Source organism: Ostrea edulis, chromosome 7 (assembly GCF_947568905.1).
Source record: "Ostrea edulis chromosome 7, xbOstEdul1.1, whole genome shotgun sequence".
In the NCBI taxonomy this organism is placed as follows: Eukaryota; Metazoa; Mollusca; class Bivalvia; order Ostreida; family Ostreidae; genus Ostrea; species Ostrea edulis.
The window spans coordinates 52884083-52902217 of record NC_079170.1 but is presented as its reverse complement, the minus strand read 5'-3'; the positions used below and the strand labels follow the sequence as shown (position 1 = coordinate 52902217).

At 35.7% G+C, this 18135-nt stretch overlaps 2 protein-coding genes across 10 annotated transcripts in view; one reads left to right on the top strand and one right to left on the bottom strand.

The window, feature by feature from the left end:
* Nucleotides 1-3108, top strand: part of LOC125654412 (uncharacterized) — a 73878-nt gene extending 70770 nt beyond the window's left edge. For all 7 annotated transcript variants that reach the window (XM_056144717.1, XM_056144716.1, XM_056144719.1 and 4 more), the window contains 2 exons: nt 669-988; nt 1209-3108. In XM_056144717.1, the coding sequence (XP_056000692.1) occupies nt 669-971 (303 nt within the window). In that variant the 3' untranslated portion in view covers nt 972-988; nt 1209-3108. The remainder of the gene's footprint in view (nt 1-668; nt 989-1208) is intronic.
* Nucleotides 3109-11416: 8308 nt separating this feature from the next.
* LOC130048244 (glyoxylate/hydroxypyruvate reductase A-like) overlaps nt 11417-18135 on the bottom strand; it is a 38901-nt gene continuing 32182 nt past the window's right edge. For all 3 annotated transcript variants that reach the window (XM_056144713.1, XM_056144714.1, XM_056144715.1), the window contains 5 exons: nt 16190-16280; nt 15598-15718; nt 13867-13934; nt 11989-12118; nt 11417-11616 (listed from right to left, as the gene is read on the bottom strand). In XM_056144713.1, the coding sequence (XP_056000688.1) occupies nt 11530-11616; nt 11989-12118; nt 13867-13934; nt 15598-15718; nt 16190-16280 (497 nt within the window). In that variant the 3' untranslated portion in view covers nt 11417-11529. The remainder of the gene's footprint in view (nt 11617-11988; nt 12119-13866; nt 13935-15597; nt 15719-16189; nt 16281-18135) is intronic.

The window sequence follows — 18135 nt, the reverse complement described above, 5'->3', positions numbered from 1 at the left end:
TAAATACGCCTATCATAAAGAATTTGATACATGCTTTATAGATACTCATTATGTGATGCAGTATTGTGTATTCTCTGTATATTTTGAGCATTATTTACTGGTTGTATTTTATTTGTGATATGGAAAGTGATTCCCGAGTTAATTTTCGTTGTGAAAATTATACTGGAACACTAATTTACAAATTTACATGGTGAAATCCGTTTTAATATACTGCCACTAGAACTGTAATTTACAAAAGTTTGTAAGTTTTTACAATATTAGTTGATCGGAATATTGTCATATTTTGATCAGTAAACTTCTCTTTAAACACACATGGGTTTGATTAATTTTGATGTGTAGGTTGTGGAATGAGGAGGCGTAAATATAATTCAACTTGCCCACAAGTCTCCGCTTAATATGCTCAAACGCCCATGGGCTTTCTCTCAATGTTATTACACGAAACATTGGCTAGTTTCACTTCTCAGCATCCGAGGCAAACAATGCAAATGGCGGTGTTTACATTCATGGGGAAATAATGCTAAATAAATGCACAGTCGCATGCTATTGGGGACCGGCATAGTAGAAACTTTCCGATTTTCATTAAGGTCGGTAGTGGACTGTATGACAATATTCATAATTTTCTTTGTAATGTTAATAAATCATATCAACTTTTTTTTTATACACAACAGAAGGTATCGCATGTACGTCCAGTCATAGAAAACGACGCCGAGTATTCAACCGTTGAAAGCAGCAAGCATGATAACGATACTGTATACATGTACAATCATCTACACGAGAAGGGAGGGGAACCAGACTTGGATGATTATGACCATGCTCAGGCAATCACTGACGGGATGGCGACTGACGAGTATTACACTGAAGTAGGCACCGCACACACCGACAGAGAGGCACACGACGTTACGGATAGGGAATATGCCGTGACAACAGGACAACAGAACGTGGATGATTACTTTACATTGGAAAGGCAGTAAAGTGGAAATTTAGGGAGGTATGCTACATCAGAGAAAGTTGATATGAATGAAAAGTATAGGACTTTCAAATTTACTTTATTTAGTCAAAAAATGCAGTTTTAGTAGACAGCAATCTGAAAGAAAAAAATAAAAAACCCGCTGGGATGCTAACATACTGAGCTATTCAGCTAGGCAGTGATTTTTTAAATGAATAGACAAATATTGCTAATATTCATATTTTCACCCATGTTTTAAAAGGAAGGCAGCCATTATGACGATGTAAAGTACCACATTGACCACACTGGAGCGTCACGGGGCCTAGAATGCATTGACATAGACTACACTGGAACGTCACAGGGGCCTAGAATGCATTGACATAGGATTGTTGGATGCATTGTAAATGACATTTTAAAGCGACTCTAGTTTGTTATTTGCGTGTACTATCACATGTACTAATAATAAGTAGCTGTTAAGGAAATCAGTATACAATTCGTTATTCCCATTATTACTTCCTTGCTGGTGTGTTTTAAAACGTCATTTCATTAAAAGTTAAAATTAGGTAAACATATAATCATGTCTTAAATGTAGGTATTTTGAGCAATGTATAATGCACATGAATTCGTGATAACATTTCGAAATATTGAAGATTGTTGTACCTGTTGATTTTTATTTTGATAATTTTGTGCTTGTTTTATTTTTGGCTCAGTGACCTTGGTAGACGATCAGGCATATCGTCACAGTTTACATAGAGACATAATTGTTATAGACCATACCATACACACACTGTAATTGTTATAGACCATACCATACACACACTGTAATTGTTATAGACCATAACATACACACACTGTAATTGTTATAGACCATACCATACACACACTGTAATTGTTATAGACCATACCATACACATACTGTAATTGTTATAGACCATACCATACACATACTGTAATTGTTATAGACCATACCATACACACACTGTAATTGTTATAGACCATACCATACACACACTGTGCGAGTTACTGTTCGTGTAATGAATGATATTAAGGATCAGAAGGTCCAGTTGCAATGAAGTCAGTTAAGTTTAACTGACAGTCAATTTTATTTAACGCTATATAAATGTTCAAGTGCATGACAATTTACTGTCATTTAAAGTTAACTAACCTTCATGCAACTTTAAAGCAGTGCGACTTCAACATTGTATGAAGGCTTATTTCCCCATCATTACATTATACTCAGTTTAGGTGTTTGATCTGTAGGATCTAAGATGACTATTCAAGAAGTAACTCCAATTTACATGTACTATACAGGTCTTGAAGCTCCGCCCTAACATCACATCCTCAAACCCATGGGTCATACGTTTTTAACCATTGGTAGAGGATTCTCACCTTAACATTACTATATACTCAGTTTGTATATTTTATGTCCAAGAGTAAAGAAGTAGACTTTGAAGGCTCTTTTTATCATCATCGTGTGATGTCGGCTGATTGCTCAGGAAAGTTCATGAATTGTTACCGATTTAGATATTTATTTAGATCTAATGTAGTACAGTAGTATGTATTAAGAATAAGGCTTATATTAAGACTTATTACGTTTCTTCACTTTGGTGGTCTTATTTTGACATACTACTTTTAAAGGTAGTGTTTGCATTTCCATGATTTATTTAACCATGGAACCAAATAACCTGTCTATAATGTTTTACAAAATGTAGATAGTTACCAAGCTATTAAAGCAAAACTTTCAGGTCTTCTTTATTATCAAGTGAAATATTTTATTTGAAGAGTATAACAAAGTCAAATAAAATTTCTGTTATGTGATATTATTTTAGAATATTGCATAACGTGCATTCAACCCTAGTGTCAGTAACTATCTGTTCATTCTGTTGTGTAAAATTTAGATTATATTTATGCTCTGTTTATTACATATAAGTTAATCCACCTAGAAACTTTTTAAACTTACCCATAACCACGTGTATATACATGTATATAACATGTCAAATAGTGATGTTTTCTATATTTTGCATTTCTATGAATTTTGTTTTGTATAATTCTAACTTTTATTTTCCTATCGTGTTCTTTATTTTTTTTTTATATTCACAATACGTCATATGTATTGCATGTTTATTATATTGCATTATATAATAAAATAATAACAAATTAAATCATACATTCTTATATAGAATTAGAAGTTCTTAATTCAGTTCTCTGTCTGGATAATAAATACACATATTATCGTGAAGAACAACTTTTTATTTTTCAATTATAGTATACATTACATTGCTTATTCTATATTTTCACAAGTTGCAATTACATTTAATGTAAATTTTATTACACAAAAAAGAAAAAGGGATTTTTCATTTTATTTCAATCATTTGTGAAACAGTCTTAGTTGATCGAGTAATCTTCACTAGGCAAGGGGTTTCGGTCCCCTCCGCTCCCCATAAACGGAATGGACCGAAAACCCTTGGCTAGCGTAGATGTGATATAAATTAAAAATGATCTTATTTATTGAGGATATTTTCACAGCGTGAGCTGACCAAACGTAGCAGGATAATTTCGTTTGTGTATTAAGAATTAACGTATTCGACATATCTAATTAAGATTCATGCATTCTAAAGACATCACGCTTATGGAACTACCGGGTACTCCTAAATTTCAGTAGAAAGTACATGTACCCTGAAATTACAAGTTTTTCATGAGCACCTTAAAGAAATGCGTATAGGTACATATAGACATATGATATATTCATACTGTTAAGGAAACAAGCTACTTATACTTGTTGAAGTGAAGATACCCTACAATATCAACTTAAGACATTAATCTTACAGTTGCCACGTTTAAAGAAATCAGCTACTTAAACAATTTGATAGAAAGTATCCTGAAATTTCAAGTTTTTCATGAAAACTGATTACTACTTCATGATTACCACACGAGAAAATGATTATCGCATGACGAAATGTCTATAACATCACATGACAACACCAAAGCAGCAAAATACACTTCAGTATGACATTTTACACTTCTCTGTCAAATCTTTTAGAATTTCTATGATACAAGTAAAAAACATTCCATTCAAAACAAAGTAAACAAATCGTGGAACGTCATCTTGAAACACCAGGACTTTCTTAAAGGTCATAGGAGACGGTTTTTAACAATACGTTTTCTCTCCATAATTATTAACTTTGTTTCATAGACTCCTCATAAAAATACTTTTTAAAGATTAATAACGATATTAACTCGAAGAAATTGAAGTGCAAAGGTATTCGGAATAGAAAATCGTTACCCGATTATCGTTCCTGATTTCCTGAATTTGTGACGTCATAAGAGACCACACTCAGATTTGCGAATCAAAGCAAAAGCACACCCATAGACGAGTTATTCGCAACTGGAGGAGATTTTGAATGGGGAACCATAGTTTGTTCTACAAGGATATCACTTTGAACTCACAATTAATGCAAATGCCAGCCACATCTACGATTTTTCATCGGAGGACGAACAAGAAGATCGACCAAGATCCTATTTATTCCGGATTGGTTGAAACAATACTGACTGGTTAATGATAAATGTATGATACTTTCAGAGTACATTCTCTAATGACAATAAGAGAAATATAGATAGTTATTACTTGCGCTTTCTAACCCCATGAAGACACGGTGACGCAGCATCGTTTTTCCCCAAGGGGAGGGGGGTCAAATTGAAGGTTGACTGACAAAAAAGGTGGGCACCCCCTCATCCCCCTTTGGTTTTATGTGCCTAAGTCCTACCCTGACTCGGATATACTTTATAGCCAGATCGAAATTTCCTTTACACACATCGTGAGCGCCGTTTTTTAAATTTATTATCATAGGATTTTTACAAGTGTCGTGTGCAGCTAATTGAGTTTAACACGTGAATCTAATAAATATAAATGGTTTTAACATTCTTTTACAATAAAATTTGCGATATTAGGGCCTATATGAAGAATAATTTACCATCACATTAGCCGCTATAAGGGCTTTCTTGCGTATAATGGTTGGAACTGGAAGCCAGAGGAAGAACAAATTCTTCGTCTGGACCAGTTATTGAAGGAACTGTAGAAAAATCCGAATGTCCTGACTGTTTTTTGTAGGCCATGCATTATGGACGAGTCACACAGACAACTTTAGGTAGCCAAAGAATTATGGTGTGCAGTCCAGAAAAACTAATTCAAACAGAATAAAACTTTCTAAACAATTTTGGAATATTGTTGAGTCATCGTGGGGTGTGGGACGATGATCGGTTCATAAGCTGCACATAGCCAGAAAATCTGCACAGTACGCAGGAACTCCTGTCGGAAACTGTTGTTTGGCTGTCATACATCGTCCGATACTGGGTATCCGACGAAGGCAGTCAAATTGATACAAGAAAACGTAGAAAAAAGAATAATCTGCCTAATTTATCAATGGCTAACGTTCTCATTTATACAAAATAAATTTATCGAGCTTTAATTCTTACATGTTGATTAATTCAACCGACCGGTTGTTCAAAATCCTCGGCCTTTAACGTTATATTTTGTTTAAAATGTTGACCCTAATAAGGAAACCAACGTGCAAATTATTGCTTCATTTCAAGAAAAAAAAATCATCCCCTAACTCCTCCATGACCGTAAAAATTGGTTTATTTCGCCTGATATAAAAACTTGTAATTTCAATATCGCTCCACCATTTGCTTTGAACATTCTTTTACAAACAGAAAAGAAGGAGGGGGGGGGGTCTGATAATGCAACTTCCAACATATAAAGTTAGACCTATTCATCTTCAATTTACTTATGTATTCAGAGAAAAAAAATTCTGACCAGAAGAGCTTCATATAACTATTTCATAGTCAAATTTCATTTCTAAACAAATCAGATCATGTTTATACTAAATTATAAATATCTGTACTACATGTAGTCTACCGCCATATATACAGTCAACGTTTTGCAGGATTTTCTCGTCTTCGCCGTGCTTGCCGATGGTTTGTAGCCTAGTCGAAAATAGTTAGAACTGCATCTGGTCGAAGATTTAATTTCATAAACTCATTAGTTTTTGCCAAAGTAGAGTGAATACAATAACGAAACTGATCCTCATCAACCCCCGTAATCGCGTGAAATGATTGTCAAACAATTTCGAGTTCTGTGTTATGAACGTTGGATCATTTAAACACAAGTATATAGAAATACCTGACTTGCTACATTACAGTTGACTGTAAGCACATTGAACATATTGACGGCTAAAACCTGCAGTTGTTAGTATAAACAAATACACATTTGCATCAGGCTGGTCTCTTTTGACGTCATCAAGCAAGGGAGATAAGTCATCTTACTATTTTGATACTTCACACCACAGTAACATTTGACGGTCTGTAGCGCCTATTACCTTACGATTTTTTCTGAATGACTTCTTTACATATGTTAAGTAATTAAAGAAAAACACAGTTTCGTGAAAACCTTTTTTTTTTTTTTTTTTTTTGAAAATCGTCTCCTATGACCTTTAATAGAGAAATTCAGTCTGCATGTATATATATATATCTTGTGACTGTCCATTAACTATACATCATATTCTTTTAAAATGTAGTGATTTTTCGCCTATACGAAATAAACATTTTAATAATATGCAATCAATGCAAAGACTTTTTACAAATATTGACAATCATATCATTACACAATTTGTCCAAAAATGCGATTTTAACAGAAAATCCGCATACATTTATCATGCACCTGTTAATACACGAGATGTTGTATCTTTTACCTATTTACATCTACATATATACATGAACTTTTATGTTTGTCGAGTCGGACGTTAAAAGATGGTCCGTTGCAAGGATCACAACCCCCTTGACACGCAAAAGATTGTTTCACAGATTTTCTAAAACGAGGAGGCTCACTGGGAGCCGTCTAGGAAACTCAATACTTTGTTATCCACTGTAAAATGGCTGAAATTTTGACAAAACGGGGTTAAACCTCAAATAATCAATAAATCATAATGACTATCATACCAAGTATTGACTACCACAAAACAAAATTACTACCACATTACATAATGTATAATGATATATGTAAAACAAAATTACTACCACATTACATAATGTTTAATGATAAAACAAAGGAATAGATGTCGTCAACATTCTTCGTCATAAAAGAGTTCAGTTGTGTATTCCAACATACTTCAAGTTCAAGTCTACACCCTGTATTTCCTACAGCTATACTTCTACTATTGCATCCAAACTTTTTAATTATAAACAAACTTTGTAGTGCCTTGATATAAATCATCTTATACTTAATCCGCCTACGTGTTCTTCGTCTTCCTTCAACTATAGTCCAGCAGGACATGCCATTACTGGTGATGTTGATATACATATGTAGTTGAAATGAAAAGGACTTTCTAACGACCATAGAATTTGAAAATGAGGACCTCAACTCCCATATCTTAAAAGATCCAAAATACATAGAACCTGTCTTTCAATTGGCGAGGGAACTTTCACCTCTATTATGAATTCTGTCAAAGATTATGCCAGACGATGGGCTAAATATGAAAAAGAACTTGATACATTGTCGAATTGGATTAAAATTATAAGAGGAATATAAAAACCCCGCATTTCACACATGAAAACAAAAGTACATACTGTACCTTCTATCCTTCTGTCTTTAGCAAACCAGATTGATTAATAGATTGATTATGGTTTTACACCATTTTGGCAGTATTTCAGCCATTTTACGGCTGTTAACTTATTGGAATATGTTTGATTTGTGAGTGTTTGAGTTTCCCTGATGGCCCCAATTGAGCCTAATCTTTTTCGAAAATCAGGGAAACGATCTTTTGCGTGCCAAGAGGGTTGTAATCACATTGACACGGAACGCCCTTTAACGTCCCATCCGACGGACATAGTAAACCAGGAGTGATAAAAGAAGTGATATATTACATGAGGAATGTATTAGTTCCAGTTGACAAAGCTTGTAATCATATTGTCTTTGTAAATCTCATTATTGCAACTGTATTTTAAACGAACTTGGAATTAATTCCACTTTTGGCAATCGTACTGATACTCCAACTGCCCTTTGAAAAGATGAATTTCTTCAAAACCATGCTTCAGTTTTAGACACATTTAATATCCCAGTCAATGGGCGGATGGATATGAGTTACCGTATCTATATTGGATTCCTAAACTTCATAAAAACCCTTACAAAGATACATTGCTGCATCCAGTGAATGTTCTACCAAGCCCCTATCTTTGATTCTCATGAAAATATTAACAGCTGTGAAGAAGAAACTTCAAACGCACTGTACGAATACATATACATGTACCAGGAGTGGTGTAAATCAAATCTGGATTCTAAAATATTCTCTAGAACGTTTAGTAAATTTGAAATCGCAAAACTTGTCTTAAATCAACAACATCAAAAGGTACGAATTTTCAACACTTTACACGGCCATTCCTCGCCGTAGACTAGAATATTTAACATTATGGACAGTTGTTTCTTCAACAAAAATGGAAAACGGAAATATCCATATCTAGTGATCAGACATCCAAAAGATCACTGTTAAATTCCACACACAAGTAATCTGAAGTTCAGATAAAAAATATGCCAGAGTTCCTCATTGACAATATCTTCGTGGTCTTTGGTGATTAGGTCTTCCAACAGTCTGCTGGAAGTCCTATGGGCACGAATTGTGCTTTTTGATAGCTGACCTGTTTTCTATTCATATAAAGCAGACTTTATTGAAAAACTTCTACGTGAGAAGACAAATCTCTTGCTGTGGTCTTCAATTCTACATTTATATATACTGACGACGTATTTTCTATTGATAATAATTTTCATTCATATCGATTCGATATATCCCTTTAAACTCGAAATAAAGGACACCACAGAGTCGCCCATTTCTGCTTCATACTTAGGTGTTTCATTCGATTGATTGATTGATTGATATTTTCCGCCACACTCAACGATTTTTCAGTTATCTGGTGGCGCCCAGTTTTTATTGGTGGAAGAAAGACCCCAGATACAATGTACCTCCACCGACCTTCCGAAAGTAAACTGGGAAACTTTCTTACTTATCTACGCGAGCGGATTCGAACCCACGCCGACAGATGTGAGAGGCCGTGTGATTTTGAGCGCGATGCTATAACCACTCGGCCACGGATGCCCTGTTTTATTCGAAATAGATATTAACGGCAAACTGAAAACTCAACTCTATGGCAAACGGGGTGATTTCAGCTTCTCCATCGTCAAATTTCCATATCTATGTACCAATATTCCATTATCACCTATATATAGTGTTTATATCTCTCAACTGATTCGAAACACAAGAGCTTGTTCTGCTTATTGTCAGATTTTAAATCGAGACAGGCTACTGACAAACAAGTTGATGGTGCAGGGGTTTCAACAGTCTCGTTTAAAGTCAACATTTTGCAAATTCTATGGTCGTTATATCGATCTAGTTTGTCAATACAACGTATCATTGGGTCAAATGCTGTCTGACTTGTTTCATACCGATTGTTAGGCCGTTTTTTGACACACTGATTTTGACTACGGATAACTCTGTTTATCTGATCAAGATATAGGGCTAACGGCTGGTATTAGCGGTCGACAGTGGATGCTTACTCCTCCTAGATACCTGATCCCACCTCTGGTATATCCAAGGTCCATGTTTACCCAACTCTCTACTTTGTATTGCTTAAAGGAGTTATGAGATTGATCATTGTACGTTATCTTCACCTTTCATGTTAAAGTGAATTTTGCTTTGCAGCGTTTGACCGTAGTTAAGTGGGAGCCTGGGGCGGCAGTGAATCGACATGATTATAACAATATTGATTATTTCACTTGAGTTCAGTTGAGATAGACGGAATGGTGTTTGCGTCCAATCATCAAATATTCATCCCGTGGGTATCCGGGTTAGTATAGGTCCTTAGTAACCCTTTATTGTCGTAAGAGGCGACTAAATGGGTCGGTCCTTCAAAAATCGAGGTCCCGTGTCACAGCAGGTGTAGCACGATAAAGATTCCTCCCAGCCCAGATTGATTGATTTTATATTGTTTAACGTCCCTCTCGAGAATTTTTCACTCATATGTGGACGTCACCATTACCAGTGAAGGGCCGACAAATGTAGGCCTATGTTTGGCGCTTACGACCTTTGAGCAGGGAGGAATATTTATCGTGACACACCTGCTGGGACACGGGGGCTCGGTTTTTTGCGGTCTCATTCGAAGGACGACCCCGTTTAGTCGCCTTTTACGACAAGCAAGGGGTACTGGGGGCCTATTCTAACCCGGATACCCACGAGATTCCCTGCTCAGAGGCCACAATCGCCGAGCATAGACATAAATGTTGCAGCCCTTTACCGGCAAAGGTGACGTCTCCATTTGAGAAACATATTCTCGGACGTCCCGCAATATTCAACCGTTAAGGACAGCAAGCATGATAAGGATACTGTATATATGTACAAACTTTTACTCGAGAAGGGGGAGGAGCCAGACTGGGATAATCACGACCATACTCAGACAATCACTGACGGGATGGCGAGTATTCCACCCCCGTAGGTACTCACACATTGAGAGGTACAACAAATTACAAATAGTGAATATTCTATAATCACAGGCAGTAACTTAAACACTAGAGGGGCTTGGATTCATTATAAAAACAAATTGGGTAATTTGTTGTATGTGTACATGTATACCATATCATGCATGTTGTTATTATATTATGTGTGTACCATCAGCTGTGCTAAGAGTAACATGTAAATGCTAAAGGAATTTCTGTCTAGTTTCTTAAACATGTAGATGTACGTGTGCGAGATGATTAATTACAGTAGGAAACATAATATTGATTTGCATAACGGTATTACGTTAACCCACCTAGACACCTGTGGAGGTTACCCATGGCCTCTTACGTGTATATATATAACACATCGACTATATGCAATCTGTTTCGTATAATTACCATTTTTGTCGTATAAATTCCCATCTGTTTTTTGAAAGGTGATAATAACAAACAGCGATCAATCCCATAACTCCTATAAGGAATATAAAATAAAGAGTTATACAAACACGAACCTCTGGATATACCAGATGTGGGATCAGGTGCTTAGGAGGTGTAAGCATCCCCTGTCGATCGGTCACACCCGCTTTGAGCCCTATATGTCAGATAAACGGAATAATTCGTAGACAAAATCAGTGTGCCAAAAACGGCGTAACAATCGGTATGAAATACGTCAGACAGTATTTGATCCAATGATCGTTTGTATTAGCAAAGTAGATCATTATAACGACCATAGAATTTGCAAAATGCTGACATTAAATGTTGTACCCCTGTAACATCAACTTGTTTGTCAGTAACCAGTCTTGATTTAAAAACTGATCATACGCAGAACAAGCTCTTTCATATCGAATCACTTAGTTTGTATAATTTCGTATTATTTTCCATTTATATAATTGTCTTATTGTGCTCCTTAATTTTCCTTACATTCTAAGATTATGACATTTGCATTATCTTATTTATTTGCATAATATAGCACAATAAAATCAAATATTCTTATGTAGAATTATAAGTTTGGTTGTTCGTCCGAAAATATACATGTTTTCCATAATGTCTAGTATCCTCGTTCCCAGTCCAGCTGATGATCCAGTGTGTCGCCATTGACGAATTTGTGGTAGTTTGAAACGAAGACTTTTGCAATCTGAAAACAAAATATATGTTCAAACAACTAGCATATGAACATATTCTATATTTATGCCTCTAACATAGAAACATTACGCTACTGACTAAAATGATAAAGAATGTTGTCATTTGCATGCCTCGGAAATAAGATACCTCGCAGTTTCTGATCGAAAATAAACACGTGCATGCATGTACACGTATTGGTATTATATTTTATTTCAAAATGTGACGTACTAAAAACTACCAAAAATCTACCACATCGTTTTTGCTCGGTATTCAGTACCCACTATCATGTATTATAAAACCTGCCGAAAGCAAGACGATTCATGCATATGTGTTCAAATCTGGTTTCGTGAAATCATTTTCATGAAATAACGTAGAATCAAATTACCGCCTCTGCTATACAAGGTCCTGATATGTGTGGAGTTAATATCACGTCTGGGTGTGACCACAATTTACTATCAGGCGGCAATGGCTCCTTTTCGGTTGCATCCAATATAGCTCCTCCTATCCAATTATTGCTGAAATACATTTGTTATATAACGACATGGGAGCGGTATTTACAGTGGAGTGTATTTCTCTAGTAAGTTTAGCGAATACTGAACGTATGACTACTTTATCCTGTCTAGAGGGACACGATTTACATGCACTTTAATTAATGGAGATTAAAAATATTAGACAAGTTCTTAGTTCGAATCTCACAAGAGCCATAAGCTCGAGTATACGTTTCTGATTTAAAAAAATAGTTATCCTCTATTGTTTGATTTTTCAAATTTTTTCCTTCTTCGTAAGAACCATTAGTCCATTTTTAAGGAACCACGTGTCACTGTGTTTTGTTTGGCGTTTTGCGTCTCATGTGATAAATTTTCACTCACATACACTGTACATGTAGATTTGTCACTAGCTTTGTTGAACTGTCACACATTTTCGACGTTAAAGAAATGAGGGTGCTTTATAATGACAACGCCTACCTGTGACACGGTAACATCCCCTTTCTTTTAGACTGTATCCAAAGGACCCATGATATTAATAGCAAGCGTTTGGCGAAGGAATAATCTCCATCTATATTATTAAACGCTTGATTCGTGTATTACAAGTGCCGGGATCGAGAATCTGACACGAGATTTACTCGTCTATGAGCAGAGCATTTTAACGCTAGGTCACAGCGGGCGTTAGTGAGTGGTTACTTAAACTGTGTATATAATATTGATCTGAATATCAGCGTGCGAGGAAATCCTTCTCTTTGCAGTTCTCTCATAGCATGATACTTTTAACACCCCCTCCTATGCTGCACAGAAAGTTCGAAATAATTGGATTATTGCAATATTGAACTGAAGGCATATAATACGAACAGTTGACAGTACCGTCATGAACTGTGCTTCATTGGCAACCTATTTAAACGCGACACACTTTATTTTTCAATTTAAGAATTTCATCCCAAAGTACAGTAAAATACGGATACAGCGAACATGCATATAATGAACTCACGCATACAACGAAGTAAATCTAATTCCCTGTAGTTTTAAAACATGCTATGAATTCATTGTATATAACGAATTACGTTTAAAGCGAATTAGAATTGTTTGTCCTCAGTACTTCGCTATAATCGTGTTTTACTGTAATTTATTGCATCATTACTTGAATATAGGTGCTGCACATTATGCTTTTGATAAAAAAACAAAACAAAAAACAACAAAGCTATTAGATTCATTCTTTAAATATCAAAGATTTCAGATAGATCTTTGTTGTAAAGGTTGTGGGTATACATGTATTTTTTTTTCATGCATTGTGTATCAATGAATCTGGTAGACATAATTTATTGTTTTTGTCGAACTGTTTGTTTGTGACAAAATGCATAAATTTATGTTCAAGATACATTTACATGTACATATACAAACAATTCTTAAGAAATACTGAATGTATACTTGAGTGGGGAATTAAAACATTACCACACTAATTGATAAAATATTCAATATAAAATAACAAACAGGGAAAACAATAATTGATTACGTTCATAGATAAAATAGAAAGATACGCAGAAAACCTAAATTTCAAGAATAAAAAGGGCCTAATTTTTCTCAAACATTCAGAATCTGTTTTCAAAACATTTGTTAGCAGAAAATGATAAAATAGAAGATGCAAAAAGAATGTACTTTCAATTTGGGCATCGAATGATTTGTTTTGGGTCATATTACCTTGATAGTGACAGTAATTCGCTGACAATATATTGGTTGTAAGTAGAATACATATACGTGTATAGAATACTTACTCCAGAGCATTCAGAAGAGACAACTCATCGACCACTCCACCCCTTCCAATGTTGATAAACGTAGCTTTCTGTTTATATGAAAAACAAGAAGCAGGTAAGTCTTATCGCCCACCCGGGTATCCCAAATTGAAACATTGGCTGTGTTTTTTATATATTAATATATGTTGAAACTAATCAATGATAGCAAACTCTATGTGTTCATAACCCAACTATATACACGAGAACATTGATTTCACTTGTGAAAATACACGAGAACATTGACTTCACTCGTAAAAATACACGAGAACATTGACTTCACTCATAAAAATACACGAGAACATTGATTCCACTCGTAAAAATACACGAGAACATTGATTTCACTCGTGAAAAAGACAAAGAGATGAACGTGAATCACCTCTGTATATCCTGTAATATTACAAACCCAGCTATTTAAAAAAAAAACCCACATAAACTGTCCTACATTGTGTAATATAACCCCCCCCCCCCCAACTCCACCGACAATAATTGTAATGGGGTAGTTATTTAGGTAATCTCGTTAGATCTAGCCCCTCCCACGAAAGAATAAGGAGATGAGTATAGCTGACTGGGGTCAAGGTAGTAAATGATAGACGGTATGTGATTTAAATTGATAGCTGGGTTATTATGATCTCAGGTGAGAGGGGAAAGCACCTGTTATTCAAGTATCATTTTTCTATCTAGAGTCCAGTTTGCTTGACCCCAATGCCAATAGAAGTTTGAAGAATTTGTATGTGACGTTTGGGAGATTTTATTTGAAAATGTAAATCGTATAAGGCATTAAAACTATTTCCTTTAGCACTTTCCAGTTTACTTGACTCATAATCGACAGGGTCATCCTGACCCATGGCGAGTATCTGTGTGAAATATGGGGATTCCGAATGAAAATGAAAATCACTTAAAGGTAGACAGTGATAGTTTTCATTTACGCTCCACCTTTTGATCCCCCATTCCAAACATATAATATTCATTACATGGCGAGTACACATGTATATGAGAAGTATGTAGACTCCTGGTGTGAAATGGGAAATAAAATTTGGTCCGAGGATGATATTCCTACATCAAAGTACAGTTCTCTTGAACTTTGACTCCAGACTTGATAGGATAATCTAATTCCTGTCTAATTTGGTTGATCATTTGAACCAATCGAGAGGGATCATCCTCATCCAATGACAGGTAAATGTGTGACGTGCAGTGAATCAAAGTGAAAAGGGAATTCAATTACTGTCCAAACACCACACCGTCAATGATTGATTGATTGTATATTGTTTAACGTGCCTTTCGAGAATAGTTCACTCATGCATAGAAAAGTCACCATTGCCGATGAAGGGCTGCAAAATTTAAACCTATGCTTGGCTCTTACGAGGTACTGAGGAACTATTCAAGGACGGTCGGTAAAACGCACAACCTGATTTCCGTATACTGCTACACAACTTTGTTGCGAGTACATAACTATCAAAGTATAACCAATTACACAGTGATGACATAAACAAAAGTTGCATTTAATCCACAACTCACAAGCCACCCTATCGTTAGAGCTTTCCCTGACGACTACTGCAGTGCTGCCACCCTATCGTTAGAGCTTCCCCTGACGACTAATGCTGCGCTGTCACCCTATCGTTAGAGGTCCGTGGATTGTATGGTAATTCAGTTAGGAATATGCATTAGCATTTTGACAGAATACCTTTAAGATGACAATACTTGATTTGAATTAACCTTTCTTTGGCATGCTTGAAGAACATCTCCAGATAACATCCCGTTGGTTTCTGGTGTGCTAGGAAGAACACTGCACACATAGTCACAGCCCGAAAGAAACTTTGACAGTTCGCTCTTCTCCCTGAGTTTTACAAAAAACATGTTCAGCTGTAGTATTCTTACAAGTACAATGATGATGTTAGATACGGCAGTCAAATCGAAACTTTTTTTCAGATTTTGCTTTGGTATTGCAAGATGAGAATAGAGGAATTTGCTGTTCGAAAAAGAAAACAACAGCCTTTTCGGGTGTTCAAAATTGTTCTAAGACTTGAAGAGTGAGTGTGTTAAATGGAATTTCCTAGGAATAAGTGTTAAAAAGGTTTAACATGTATAGCTCTGAAAAAATGGACTAACTAGAAAATGCTTTGTATCCCTGTTAGGGAGAACGTGGTTTTACTGATGGTTTTTTAAATGAAATTTACTATAAGCATATTTAACTTTCCAACTTTTAGAAGGTTAATCTTGGCCTTTTAACTACGACAATGTTAGATTATACATGTATGTTATATTTCTAATAACCCATTATTGTATATTCATAGGAATATTCACTTACATCAGGTTGTCAAAGTTTGGAATTGGTGAATCTTTCTTCGTTCTAGAGAGTCCCCAAACCGTCATGCCAAATGCTTTGCATACTGATGCAACTGTCAGAAAGCAAGTTCTTAAGTTAGTGATTGATATTGTATCGAAACTTTAGACCACCTAAGTCATTCAGGTGACCTTTTTCGATTCTTGATATACGTTGTGCATTGTGAAGTTTTTATATTTTCGACGTCTTAGAAACTATAAAGTGCTACATTTGTAAGTAACATGTAACATGTTAGGAATTAGGGGAGCAACAATTGTCAATTTCATGGTTACTGTTCGTTTACGTTATGGTAAATCCTTAAAAAATAGTGCAATATGTTTAAGTATTCTTAACTCACAACTCATGAGCATTTAGTACAATTAAATGTATAGCACTATATATCATGAGCATGGAGCCCGCTATCAATATTTTCAAGTTCACGACTCCAGAGTGGAAGGATATATGTCACAGTAAAAACACTGTAAATATTAGATATACGAGTTCTTCTTCAATTATGATACTGGGATAGAAAGGTACTTTCTTGGGTTTTTTTATGTTTTAGAAAAAAGTTATGAAAGTATAAAATTTCAGATATCAATCTGATGAAAAATTGGAGGGTTCAAATGAAGTATCTCATGACGCAATTGTTTACCCCCTGATACTGAAGAGTTCCTATAGTCTGTCATTATCAGTGATATACAGTAGGTATAACCAGTTATACATATCACTACAGTAATGGAAAAACAGACCAAAGGAACTCTTCAATATCAGAACGGAAAATCTAGTGACTCTGGGTGGTTTTTTTTTATTGGGGGGGGGGGTCAAACTCATTCTAGACGCTAAGCAATGCAAGATCTGAAGCAAGCAGCAGCAGTGTCACCTAAGTGCACATTAATCGCTAGAAATGGCCGAAGCTGAGTGTGAATTTCCAAACATAAATCATGCAGGACTGCTCCAAGATTCGATGAAGCCTTCAGTCCAAATATCCAGCTGAGCCGAATCTCAGCCAAGATTACTTCAAGTACCGGTCGAGCTGGCTCAGAGGCTACAATGTGTGCTTCGGCTTGATGTAGGTAACCGGAAGGCCCCGTTCTAACATTACCCGTGCCAAACCAAAGACAGATACATCTACAGGGTACCTAGAGGCTGTTTCTTCACCAAACGCTCAGTAGTTCCGAATGAAAGTCGCGAGGTTTTTTGTTTTGTTTTTTGGCGGGGGGGGGGGTATGATCTTCGTGTAAAGAGAGACGTTGGTACCATAAAGAAACATCACTGCTACTGTCCCGAGTGTCATGCAAAAGTTTAGATTTGTGGCTAGACTTTTCTCTAAACAGAATGATAATAAAATCAAATAAATGTTTCAGTTTCTTTATAAATATGTACATACTGTACTTATTTGCTATAAATTATCAATCATAATATCAGACGAGAATAAGATATCGTTTACTCTGATTAACCCAAGTTTACTCTGATTAAGCCACGTTTTCTGTTCTGACTTGTATCGGAGTTGTGTTAATTGATTAAGCCACGTTTTCTGTTCTGATTTGTATCGGAGTTGTGTTGATTGATTAAGCCACGTTTTCTGTTCTGACTTGTATCGGAGTTGTGTTGATTGATTAAGCCACGATTTCTGTTTTGACTTGTATCGGAGTTGTGTTATGATTAACCCATGTTTTCTGTTCTGACTTGTATCGGAATTGTGTTATTTCAGGTACCGACCACTATATCCAAACGTGGTTACTTTAGTAGTCTTAAGTGATTTGTGCACTTTCAACACCCGTTTCCGATTATCGCGATGATTATTTGGAAAGGATACCACAAGCATAATTTCCAATTATCTACAATGCCCTGATTATTTATCCTACCTTGAAAACTTTCTGGTACTAGTACCATATCAAAAGTTTGTGCTTTATTGGAAAACAGCGTTTCAA